The sequence below is a fragment of the Carcharodon carcharias genome, chromosome 14 (genome assembly GCF_017639515.1).
Source record: "Carcharodon carcharias isolate sCarCar2 chromosome 14, sCarCar2.pri, whole genome shotgun sequence".
Classification (NCBI taxonomy): Eukaryota; Metazoa; Chordata; class Chondrichthyes; order Lamniformes; family Lamnidae; genus Carcharodon; species Carcharodon carcharias.
The window spans coordinates 4,037,469-4,051,618 of record NC_054480.1 but is presented as its reverse complement, the minus strand read 5'-3'; the positions used below and the strand labels follow the sequence as shown (position 1 = coordinate 4,051,618).

The 14,150-nt window shown below is 48.3% G+C and overlaps 1 protein-coding gene across 3 annotated transcripts in view; it reads right to left on the bottom strand.

Moving 5' to 3' along the window:
• Nucleotides 1-14,150, bottom strand: part of fer1l4 (fer-1 like family member 4) — a 351,889-nt gene that overhangs the window by 278,999 nt on the left and 58,740 nt on the right. For all 3 annotated transcript variants that reach the window (XM_041204900.1, XM_041204899.1, XM_041204901.1), the window contains exons 10-12: nucleotides 7,875-7,937; nucleotides 7,065-7,149; nucleotides 5,866-6,025 (exon numbers count right to left, since the gene is read on the bottom strand). In XM_041204900.1, the coding sequence (XP_041060834.1) occupies nucleotides 5,866-6,025; nucleotides 7,065-7,149; nucleotides 7,875-7,937 (308 nt within the window). The remainder of the gene's footprint in view (nucleotides 1-5,865; nucleotides 6,026-7,064; nucleotides 7,150-7,874; nucleotides 7,938-14,150) is intronic.

The window sequence follows — 14,150 nt, the reverse complement described above, 5'->3', positions numbered from 1 at the left end:
GCCTGGCTGGCTCAGCTGGGAGTTAATGGAGCCTCTCATCCCAAGGCCATGGTCTCGAGCCCCATGTTGTGTAATGGCTTTTATATTTCTTTTATTTTTTATTGAAAACACTGAAGGAAGGTATATTAGTAGAATGTGCAGATGCAGTATCGATCGCCTGTCACCAAATCTGTGATTATTTAAAGTGACGGCTGTTTTTTTGTACAGTTCTGCTGTCGGCTGCTGAATTCAAACTGGGGAGGAGACGGGCATAAGACACCTGCTTGCAAAAAATACAGACTTCAATGACAGACAGCAGAGCTGCACTTAAAAAACATCTCTCACTTTAAACAGTCAAAGGGGCGGAATCATCCCAGATTTGCACTAAGTGCAGTTGTGGGTGTGAAAAACAACGGTATACTCGCTGGCCACAATGGTGGGTTTTTGCACTGAATTATCCCCTTCCCGCTGTGTTCCACCTCATCAATAATTCGTTCATGGGAAACACGCCTGATCGCTGGTGGGCAGGCTCGGATTTGCCTGGCACCCCATGACCTCAGCGCTTCCTCACTCCAGGCGCCATGTTTAAAGCAAACTAGAGCACAGCCAACTTCACGTCTACAGACCAGGACTGCTCCAGGCAACAGGTGGCCCTGGAAGCAAAGAAGACAGCAGTCCCCAGACTTGGTGACACTTCTCTGGGGCACCTGCTGGGCACAGTGGGAGGGACACCACAATGTCCTCTGGCCGCAGGAGGTCCACCAGAGTCACCAATCCGGCCTGGGAGACAATGGCAGGGCAGTCAGTGCCCCCGGAGCACAGAGGAGGTCAGCCATCCAGTACAGGAAGAGGATGAATGATCTCACCTGTTCCATCAGGGTAAGTCACCCACTCATCATTCTCAACTCACACACTCCCAAACCCATCACACACCCACAGGGATCTCACACCTCAGGGGACAACACCACTAACTCTCACACACACCCTCACATCCCCATCAGGATCATATCCTCTCGAGTTTGATTCCTCATCCTGTCCATGTCTCCGCTCACCACACAAACATTCCACTCAGCGCCATGTGTCCTGCTCACACTCTCTCCACCTGTTTTCATGCAGGAGAAGCTGGCTCACATCAGCAGGGAGAGGCCCCAGACTGGGGGTGTGTGGAGTGGCCCACATTAGGCCCCTCACTCACTTTGAGAAGCAGCCATCGTGCTGACTGGTGAGGGTGTGGACCCTGCCTGCGGTGGCAGTGAGGTCGGTGGTGAACACCCACATGAGAATCCTGCATCATATCATCCCTCTCTCAATGTAACTGTGAGTGTCTCTCTCTCCTGCTTTTGACTCTGCTGCCAGGCACTCATTATCTCTGGTTCACAGGGAACTCTGCCAACTGACCAACACCCTCAGCCAGTCAGTCCCTCAACTCCATCCACATCCTCACCTCCAGCCAAGAGGACACCTCCTCCATTGAAGAGCTGGAAATAAGCAGCCTGGAAGACCCGTCACAGCGCTTACCCACACCCTGCACCAGCGCAGAGACACACACCTCAGTGGGACCTAGATCTAGAGCAGGCTCAGGTTCACAATCTGGTGGTCACCGCATGGACACGTGTCCACAGCAGGAGGAGGCAGGTTCAGCCCAGCTCCCAGGCACTCAGAGGACTGCTGGGGAAGAGGCATCTGTGAGGTCCGAGTTAGATGATGAGCCCCTGGACTCAGCCTTCCAGCTCATCCTGGAGAGTCAGCAGGAGGTGGGGGATCATCAGCTGTTGGAAGCCCTCAGCAGAGTAGCTCGTGAGGCAGAGAACCTCCCTTCAGTTACCTATCAACCCAAACCCTTGTCTTTACAGGATGTCCAGGTGAACATGCACATTCCCTACCTTCCCGGAAATCCCACCCCCTGACCTCATTGGCCTCCCCAACCACCTCCTTCACCAGCCACCCTCGCCTCCCTTCGACTGCTACCAATGCACCCTCACCCTCCCACCCTTCTGGCCCCTTTGCCCCTTCCCATACTCACCATTCCCTCCTACCATGCCTACCCTCAATTCGTTCTCCAAGAGGCAGCCATTGATTCCACAGACCCCTCCCATGCACATTCACCTGGACATCCCTCTCCCACCTCCTCCAATCCCTCTTCCGCCCTTACCTCACCCCTCCACCTGGATACCTTCCCTCTCTGAACTCCCTCCTCTCCTGTTACATCCTACTCCCCCCATACCCCCTCCTCCCCTCCAACTCCCAACCTCAATGCCCCCCCACTGACAACTTTGTCCCCTCCCCACAACCTCATCCCTCATGCTGGTGCACCTTCCTCTCCCACCCCTACCTTGATCATCAGTAGCAGCCCATGATCGAGGCTGTGATGATCTGAAGCAGGCCTGAAGCATTGATGGAGACCTCCAGCCTTCCGGGAGCTGCTTCACCAGCAGAGCCATGTCCGTGAGAATCCACCCAGCGCACTAGGCACGTGTTCCCCCAGGGTCTGGGAGCTGTCAGACTCCAGCATCTTCTTCTCCTCGGATGTCCGCGATCTGAGCAAGGCCCAAACGGTAAGCCCTGACATCTGCACATCCTCTTTGGCCAGATGTGTTCTGAGCAGGTGTATTTTCCCGGTAAGGAGGATGATTCCGGTCGGGACTTTCTTTGCATCCCATTTAGCGGGATTCGAATCGGGTTGACGTTGGTGTCCAGCAGCAATGGCGGACACCTTCCGCTAATCCCGTTGTGATTTCACACCGAACTGAAACCAATTTTTGCCCCTCACAACAATCTGCCCCAGGGAAGACCGTGACCACAATCTGCCCTTGGGTGGATCAGCACAAAAATCAGCCTCCAGGGAGATCACGACAATCGGTCCGTGAGAAGATCACCATAACAATCTGTCCCCAGGAAGATCACCATAACAATTTGCCCATGAGATGAACACCACAACAATCTGCGCCTGAGAAGATCACCATAACAATCTGTCCATGAGAAGAACACCACAACAATCTGCCCATGAGAAGAACACCACAGCAATCTGCGCCTGAGAAGATCACCATAACAATCTGTCCCCAAGAAGATCACCATAACAATCTGTCCATGAGATGATCACCATAACAATCTGTCTATGAGAAGATCACCATAACAATCTGTCCCCAAGAAGATCACCATAACAATCTGTCCCCAAGAAGATCACCATAACAATCTGTCCCCAAGAAGATCACCATAACAATCTGTCCCCAAGAAGATCACCATAACAATCTGTCCCCAAGAAGATCACCATAACAATCTGACCCCAAGAAGATCACCATAACAATCTGTCCCCAAGAAGATCACCATAACAATCTGACCCCAAGAAGATCACCATAACAATCTGTCCATGAGAAGATCACCATAACAATCTGTCCCCAAGAAGATCACCATAACAATCTGTCCATGAGAAGATCACCATAACAATCTGTCCATGAGAAGATCACCATAACAATCTGTCCATGAGAAGATCACCATAACAATCTGTCCCCAGGAAGATCACCATAACAATCTGTCCATGAGAAGAACACCACAACAATCTGCGCCTGAGATCACCATAACAATCTGTCCCCAAGAAGATCACCATAACAATCTGTCCATGAGATGATCACCATAACAATCTGTCTATGAGAAGATCACCATAACAATCTGTCCCCAAGAAGATCACCATAACAATCTGTCCCCAAGAAGATCACCATAACAATCTGACCCCAAGAAGATCACCATAACAATCTGTCCCCAAGAAGATCACCACAACAATCTGTCCATGAGAAGATCACCATAACAATCTGTCCATGAGAAGATCACCATAACAATCTGTCCATGAGAAGATCACCATAACAATCTGTCCATGAGAAGATCACCATAACAATCTGTCCATGAGAAGATCACCACAACAATCTGTCCATGAGAAGATCACCATAACAATCTGTCTATGAGAAGATCACTATAACAATCTGTCCATGAGAAGATCACCAAAACAGTCTGCCCCTGGGAAGATCACAAAGGAAAATACAGCCACATCTGTTTTACTGAATAAAAATCTCAGAGTGATAAATTCTAGCCCCCAGCTTCCTTTGATGAATTTGAGATAATAACTCACTGCCTGAAGTGGAAACACAAATCAATTTTCCTTTTCTTTGTATCATCATCTAAATCTCTCAATTAGAGCTGACACAAGGGGCTGGATGGCCTCGGTCTTTGCTGTAACCTCTATGAGTCTATAACTTGCAGCTAGCAATCATTCCCAGGTATCCAGTATTCTGCATATAAATCAGCCAAAATCTAAGATTAATAACCATTTCACTTCCATATAAATCACCTCAACCTCTCTATTCCATTCCAACCTAGAACTCACTTCAGGTACTGATTATCCTACAAACATCTGTACTTTTCGATCAAATTTCAGTCTTATGTTTATTTTTTTTTGCAATTAAAGACAATATATAAATGCAAGTTGTTGAAATGTAACCAGTCATCAGTTAGGTTTTGACCACTGATCTGACTAAACACCAAGTAAGTATTTATTGAAGGGATATTGTGGATCCCCTCATAAGTCCCACTGATATATTAACACTTCCTATACAATGGAAACAGTTCAGGAATATAAAATACATATAAGCCCTCTCCCTTCGGAAGCCTAAAGCCGTATTTTCAACTCTTGCCAACAACTCCACTTCCTTGATATCTCTTCCTATTCACTTGCTCACACACAACTGCTCCCTCTCTGCCACGCATCATCCACACTCCATAAACTCCACAGCGCAGATACCCATACTCTGTCCTTCAACAGACTCCATTCACTCATCACCCTATTCTCATTGACCAACATGACTCCCTGACCCCATCACATTAAATTTATAATTTCAATTTCATTCTCATATTCAAACTCCTCCTTGGCCTCGACCCACTCTGAAACTTCCTCCAACATCACATACCCACTGGCACCTTTTGGCCCTTTTATGGTCCCCTCATCTCAGCATTGGTGGAAAAGTTTATAACTTCCTCTTCCCCCTTCTGTTTCTTCCCCCTTCCTTTTGTTTTTTTCCAATAAATGATATAGATTTTTCTTTTCCCACCTATTTCCATTATTTTTAAATATTTTTAAATCTTTTATGCTCCCCACCCCCACTAGAGCTATATCTTAATTCCCCAACCATCCATTCTTAATTAGCACATTTGTTTAGATAATATCACCAACATCAACACCTATGTGTTCTTTTGTTCTGTTGTCTATGACATCTTTTGATGATCTGCTCCTATCACTGCTTGTTTGTCCCTACAACCACACCCCCCCTCCACTTCTCTCCCCCCACCCAACCCCTCCACCCCCACACACACACACACACACACACACACATACACACACACACACCTTAAACCAGCTTATATTTCACCCCTTCCTTGGATTCACCTAGTTCTGTTGAAGGGTCATGAGGACTCAAAACGTCAACTCTTTTCTTCTCCGCCGATGCTGCCAGACCTGCTGAGTTTTTCCAGGTAATTCTGTTTTTGTTTTGGATTTCCAGCATCCGCAGTTTTTTGTTTTTATATCTAAGTTTATAACTACCTTGTCCCTCTCTCTGAAACTCTCTTCCCAAACTCTTAATCTTCTCAAAACTCAGCTTTTTGACCAAGGTTTGTGCCAGTCCTCTTGCTCTCTCTCCATTCCCCTGGCTACTTCTAATTGTGAAGAGTTGGGGTCTTAGAAAAGCTTTAAAATGCAAGTCTATTCAAACTGCACACTGAACCAAAAGAACGATTCAATGAATGCCACACTCCTGCTCTTTCCCCACAGTGCTCCAAATGCTTCTTCCACAATACAGCATTCCAGATAACAACTGGATTTACCTTCCAGTTTTTACTTACTTTTCAATATCTTCATCCTGATTACTGGCTGTACTGGGGAGAAAGCCCTGTAAATCTCCTTTCCCCATTACAGAAATCGTACATTTCACAAATCCTTTTATGCCACCTTTAGTATCTTTAGGGTCAGTAAGGGTTGCCCATTTCTGAAAGAACTTGTGATCTGATAAAACAAGGAGAATATTTAATCATTTTCTGATGGTATTTTATTAATAAGAGAAAATAACAAAATGATAAATGGGTTTGTTATGGTTTTAATATTAAAGTAATCACTTGCCCTTGAGAGGGTAGCGAGTGAGGAAGCAAAATGATTCCAGGGACCAAGAATTTTCAGCTGAGAAACTTTACAAAAGGGAGACTTTGAGGTGAACTTAATAAATGTTCAAAATTTATGGAAAGGGTTAGCAAAATGTAAACGTCATTGTAAACTATTCACTCTTGTGAGCAACCAGGGAATGAATGTACTGGGGATTTATAAATAGAATAATACTACAGAAAGGGGGAGAGGGTTGGTGGGGAAACTATGCCATTTGGATGATGCTGTGGGAGCATAGAGGCTACCGGATACTTCAAAGTCTTTCTTTTAGTGAAACACAATGGAATTATCCAATCTTTTGAATGAAATGATGTAAATGACACATCAAAGTGGGAATTCAATGCTAAAAATGGTTTATCAGATAATTTCAGTTAAACAAATATGAACTAAAAGGAACAGGTTATAGGACATTACTACACTGCAGTCTAAATATATATAAAATAAATATTTTAGATATACTAACATATATACCAGACTATACTATAATACTGGACTTAGACTTAAAACTGTAGCCAGCAAGACCAGAATTATACTGCAAGCTGAGCCTGTGTGTGAGTTTCACAGTTTGTATGTGTCCTTATACACACCTGCAGAGCTCTTCCTGCCCGCTCGGGTTAGAGGAGGCTGCCAGCACTGTGATTCCTTGTTATAAGTTTATGAGGTGTCAGGAAGTCCAGTTACAGAATGGAGTATGAAAGGGAAACGCACTGAAAGGACATTTAGAACAAAAAGATGATTTGTATCTCTCTCTGCATCCCCCATGTTTCAGGATATAAACTAGTTGTATGCAAGTAGTGTTGATAAAGATTGTGAGATCCCATTCTCAGCTTGTTGGATGCAGTTGAATGTACATCACCTGATGTACAAATAAAGTGAGACTAGTTACCTGGCTGCTGATAAACAGTCCCTGCATCAATCTTGAATGTTCCCAGCTGAACTCCAGTGAATGGGATTTTTTTTGCATGAACAACCTAGAGCATAAATAAATTAGGCAGAAACCAAATTGTTGCCACCGTTTCTATTAAAATCATTCTTTCCGTAAACGATGAAACTCCTTACCACCCTCAAATTCCCCTTCCACCTGCAACCTAGGCTCTTAAAACACAAAATGGTTGGCATTGAGTGTTGCTCAATTTAACCATCTTCACTGATTGTTTCAGCCTCTATAATGTCCTTGGACCGAGGCTTCACACGAGTTTGAGTCAATAACCAGACTGTTGATTTACAACCATTACACAATCAAGAAGCAAGATGTCGGAAGGTCTTGGTCGCATTTGGGAATCAGTAGCAGCGTCACAATCACTCCTGATTCATGGATGGGAAAAGTCCACCAGGATTCCTGCTCCATGTTGTTTTAGAACAAGCCCTACTCAGTACAATTGTTTATGGATTCTGGGCAATAATATGTTTGGAATTGTCTGTGACTATTTCTCATGTTGAAAGGCAGCAGAACCTATGGATCTGTACTCAGCGACATGCGAGAGCTCTGAACAGTTCACTGCCATGTATAATTGCACTGTCTCAGGGTCTGAAATCAAAACTTGATAACAAAGTGTGTTGAGTCCAATGGATTGAATCAACTCATTTCCCATTTGCAGACATCTCAAATCAAAAACACAAATCAAAATCTTGATTTAGTACTTGAGTAATTAAATATTATTAAAGTGCCTCAATTGCGAGTAATTTTCATACTTACAATAATTTCAATGATTTTATCAAACAAGACAGGTTGTGACTCTTGGAATTCAAAAACAAAATACTAGGAAGAAAAGAGACACAATAATTTATTATTGTAAAACAAAATGCGAGTTTGGAAGCAACTTTGGAAAGAGAAACAGAGCTAAAGGGGCTGAATTTAATGTAGGGAACCATGGAGACCAGGCCCACTTAATTGTGGGACAGGCAATGCATCAATCTCCGGGCAGCGGCAACACCCCCACCCTCATTAACACCCCCCTCATTAACACCCCCCTCATTAACACCCTCCCCCTCATTAACACCCCCCTCATTAACACCCCCCTCATTAACAGCCCCACCCTCATTAACACCCCCCTCATTAACACCCCCCTCATTAACACCCCCACCCTCATTAACACCCCCCTCATTAACACCCCCCTCATTAACACCCCCACCCTCATTAACACCCCCCTCATTAACACCCCCCTCATTAACAACCCCCCCTCATAAACACCCCCCTCATTAACACCCTCCCCCTCATTAACACCCCCCCTCATTAACACCCCCCTCATTAACACCCCCCCCTCATTAACACCCTCCCCCTCAATAACACCCCCCTCATTAACACCCCCCTCATTAACACCCCCACCCTCATTAACACCCCCCTCATTAACACCCCCACCCTCATTAACACCCCCCTCATTAACACCCCCACCCTCATTAACACCCTCCCCCTCATTAACAGCCCCCTCATTAACACCCCCCTCATTAACACCCCCACCCTCATTAACACCCTCCCCCTCATTAACACCCCCCTCATTAACACCCCCCTCATTAACACCCCCACCCTCATTAACACCCCCCTCATTAACACCCCCACCCTCATTAACACCCCCCTCATTAACACCCCCCTCATTAACACCCCCACCCTCATTAACACCCTCCTCATTAACACCCCCACCCTCATTAACACCCCCACCCTCATTAACACCCCCCTCATTAACACCCCCCTCATTAACACCCCCACCCTCATTAACACCCACCCCCTCAATAACACCCCCCTCATTAACACCCCCACCCTCATTAACACCCTCCCCCTCAATAACACCCCCCTCATTAACACCCCCACCCTCATTAACACCCTCCTCATTAACACCCCCCTCATTAACACCCCCACCCTCATTAACACCCCCCTCATTAACACCCCCCTCATTAACACCCGCCTCATTAACACCCTCCTCATTAACACCCTCCCTCTCATTAACACCCCCCTCATTAACACCCCTCTCATTAACACCCCTCTCATTAACACCCCCCTCATTAACAACCCCCTCATTAACACCCACCCTCATTAACACCCCCCTCATTAACACCCACCCTCATTAACACCCACCCTCATTAACACCCCCCTCATTAACACCCCCACCCTCATTAACACCCTCCTCATTAACACCCCCACCCTCATTAACACCCCCACCCTCATTAACACCCCCCTCATTAACACCCCCACCCTCATTAACACCCTCCTCATTAACACCCCCACCCTCATTAACACCCCCACCCTCATTAACACCCCCCTCATTAACACCCTCCCCCTCATTAACACCCTCCTCATTAACACCCCCTTCATTAACACCCCCACCCTCATTAACACCCCCCTCATTAACAACCTCCCCTCATTAACACCCTCCCCCTCAATAACACCCCCCTCATTAACAACCCCACCCTCATTAACAACCCCCCCTCAATAACACCCCCCTCATTAACACCCCCCTCATTAACACCCCCACCCTCATTAACAACCCCCTCATTAACACCCCCCTCATTAACACCCTCCCCCTCAATAACACCCCCCTCATTAACACCCCCACCCTCATTAACAACCCCCCCATTAACACCCCCCTCATTAACACACCCCTCATTAACACCCCCACCCTCATTAACACCCCCCTCATTAACAACCCCCCCTCATTATCACCCCCCTCATTAACACCCTCCCCCTCATTAACACCCCCCTCATTAACACCCCCCTCATTAAAACCCCCCCTCATTATCACCCCCCTCATTAACACCCTCCCCCTCATTAACACCCCCCTCATTAACACCCCCACCCTCATTAACACCCCCACCCTCATTAACAACCCCCCCTCATTAACACCCTCCCCCTCATTAACACCCCCCTCATTAACAACCCCCCTCATTATCACCCCCCTCATTAACACACTCCCCCTCATTAACACCCCCCTCATTAACAACCCCCCCTCATTAACACCCCCCTTCATTAACACCCCCACCCTCATTAACACCCCCCTCATTAACACCCCCCACCCTCATTAACACCCCCCTCATTAACAACCCCCCACCCTCATTAACACCCTCCCCCTCAATAACACCCCCCTCATTAACACCCCCCTCATTAACACCCCCTCATTAACACCCCCCTCATTAACACCCCCCTCATTAACACCCCCCTCATTAACAACCCCCCCTCATTAACACCCTCCCCCTCAATAACACCCCCCTCATTAACAGCCCCTCATTAACAGCCCCCTCATTAACACCCCCCTCATTAACACCCCCCATTAACAGCCCCCTCATTAACACCCCCCATTAACACCCCATCATTAACACCCTCCCCCTCATTAACAACCCCTCATTAACACCCCCACCCTCATTAACACCCCCCTCATTAACACCCCCCTCATTAACACACCCCTCATTAACACCCCCCATTAACAGCCCCCTCATTAACACCCCCCATTAACACCCCCTCATTAACACCCTCCCCCTCATTAACAACCCCTCATTAACACCCCCACCCTCATTAACACCCTCCCCCTCAATAACACCCCCCTCATTAACACCCCCACCCTCATTAACACCCCCCTCATTAACACCCCACCCTCATTAACACCCCCCTCATTAACACCCCCCTCATTAACACCCTCCCCCTCAATAACACCCCCCTCATTAACACCCCCTCATTAACACCCCAACCCTCATTAACACCCTCCCCCTCAATAACACCCCCCTCATTAACACCCCCCTCATTAACACCCCCCTCATTAACACCCCCCTCATTAACACCCTCCCCTCAATAACACCCCCCTCATTAACACCCCCCTCATTAACACCCCACCCTCATTAACACCCTCCCCCTCAATAACACCCCCCTCATTAACAACCCCCCCTCATTAACACCCCCCTCATTAACACCCCCCTCATTAACACCCCCCTCATTAACACCCTCCCTCATTAACACCCCCCTCATTAACAACCCCCCCCTCATTAACACCCTCCCCCTCAATAACACCCCCCTCATTAACACCCCCACCCTCATTAACACCCCCCTCATTAACACCCCCCTCATTAACACACCCACCCTCATTAACACACCCACCCTCATTAACAACCTCCTCATTAACACCCCCCTCATTAACACCCCCCTCATTAACACCCTCCCCCTCAATACCACCCCCCTCATTAACACCCCCACCCTCATTAACACCCCCCTCATTAACAACCCCCCCTCATTAACACCCTCCCCCTCAATAACACCCCCCTCATTAACACCCCCACCCTCATTAACACCCCCCTCATTAACACCCCCTCATTAACACCCCCACCCTCATTAACACCCCCCTCATTAACACCCCCACCCTCATTAACACCCCCCTCATTAACAACCCCCCCTCATTAACACCCTCCCCCTCAATAACACCCCCCTCATTAACACACCCCCTCATTAACACCCTCCCCCTCATTAACACCCCCCTCATTAACACCCTCCCCTCAATAACACCCCCCTCATTAACACCCCCCTCATTAACACCCCACCCTCATTAACACCCTCCCCCTCAATAACACCCCCCTCATTAACAACCCCCCCTCATTAACACCCCCCTCATTAACACCCCCCTCATTAACACCCCCCTCATTAACACCCTCCCCCTCAATAACACCACCCTCATTAACACCCCCACCCTCATTAACACCCCCCTCATTAACACCCCCACCCTCATTAACACCCTCCCCCTCAATAACACCCCCCTCATTAACACCCCCCTCATTAACACCCCCACCCTCATTAACACCCCCCTCATTAACAACCCCCCTCATTAACACCCTCCCCCTCAATAACACCCCCCTCATTAACACCCCCACCCTCATTAACACCCCCCTCATTAACACCCCCCTCATTAACACACCCACCCTCATTAACACACCCACCCTCATTAACACCCTCCTCATTAACACCCCCCTCATTAACACCCCCCCTCATTAACACCCTCCCCCTCAATACCACCCCCCTCATTAACACCCCCACCCTCATTAACACCCCCCTCATTAACAACCCCCCCTCATTAACACCCTCCCCCTCAATAACACCCCCCTCATTAACACCCCCACCCTCATTAACACCCCCCTCATTAACACCCCCCTCATTAACACCCCCTCATTAACACCCTCCCCCTCATTAACACCCCCCTCATTAACAACCCACCCTCATTAACACCCTCCCCCTCAATAACACCCCCCTCATTAACACCCCCCTCATTAACACCCCCCTCATTAACAACCCCCCCTCATTAACACCGTCCCCCTCAATAACACCCCCCTCATTAACACCCCCATCCTCATTAACACCCCCCTCATTAACACCCTCCCCCTCATTAACACCCCCCTCATTAACACCCCCCTCATTAACACCCCCAACCTCATTAACACCCCCCTCATTAACACCCCCCTCATTAACACACCCACCCTCATTAACACCCTCCCCCTCAATAACACCCCCCTCATTAACACCCCTCTCATTAACACCCTCCCCCTCATTAACACCCCCCTCATTAACACCCCCCTCATTAACAACCCCCCTCATTAACTCCCTCCCCCTCAATAACACCCCCCTCATTAACACCCCCCTCATTAACACCCCCCTCATTAACAACCCCCCCTCATTAACACCCTCCCCCTCAATAACACCCCCCTCATTAACACCCCCCTCATTAACACCCCCCTCATTAACACTCTCCCCCTCATTAACAACCCCCCATTAACAGCCCCCTCATTAACACCCCCCATTAACACCCCCTCATTAACACCCTCCCCCTCATTAACAACACCTCATTAACACCCTCCCCCTCATTAACAACACCTCATTAACACCCTCCCCCTCATTAACACCCCCCTCATTAACACCCCCCTCATTAACACCCTCCCCCTCAATAACACCCCCCTCATTAACAACCCCCCCTCAATAACACCCCCCTCATTAACACCCCCCTCATTAACAACCCCCTCATTAACAACCCCCCCTCATTAACACCCTCCCCCTCAATAACACCCCCCTCATTAACACCCCCACCCTCATTAACACCCCCCTCATTAACACCCCCACCCTCATTAACACCCCCCTCATTAACACCCCCACCCTCATTAACACCTCCCTCATTAACAACCCCCCCTCATTAACACCCTCCCCCTCATTAACAACCCCTCATTAACACCCCCCTCATTAACACCCCCACCCTCATTAACACCCCCCTCATTAACACCCCCCTCATTAACACCCCCCTCATTAACAACACCCCTCATTAACACCCTCCCCCTCATTAACACCCTCCCCCTCAATAACACCCCCCTCATTAACACCGTCCCCTCATTAACACACCCACCCTCATTAACACCCCCCTCATTAACACCCCCACCCTCATTAACACCCCCCTCATTAACACCCTCCCCCTCATTAACACTCCCACCCTCATTAACATCCTCCCACTCATTAACACCCCTCCTCATTATCACCCCCCTCATTAACACCCCCCTCATTAACAACCCCCCCTCATTAACACCCTCCCCCTCAATAACACCCCCCTCATTAACACCCCCCTCATTAACACCCCCACCCTCATTAACACCCCCCTCATTAACACCCTCCCCCTCATTAACACCCCCACCCTCATTAACACCCTCCCACTCATTAACACCCCCTCATTAACACCCTCCCCCTCATTAACACACCCACCCTCATTAACACCCTCCCACTCATTAACACCCCCTCATTAACACCCCTCCTCATTATCACCCCCCTCATTAACAACACCCCTCATTAACACCCTCCCCCTCATTAACAACCCCTCATTAACAGCCCCCTCATTAACACCCCCCATTAACACCCCCTCATTAACACCTCCCCCTCATTAACACCCCCCCATTAACACCCTCCCCCATTAACACCCGCTCATTTACTCCTCCATTCTCATTAACACCCCCCTCATTAACACACCCACCC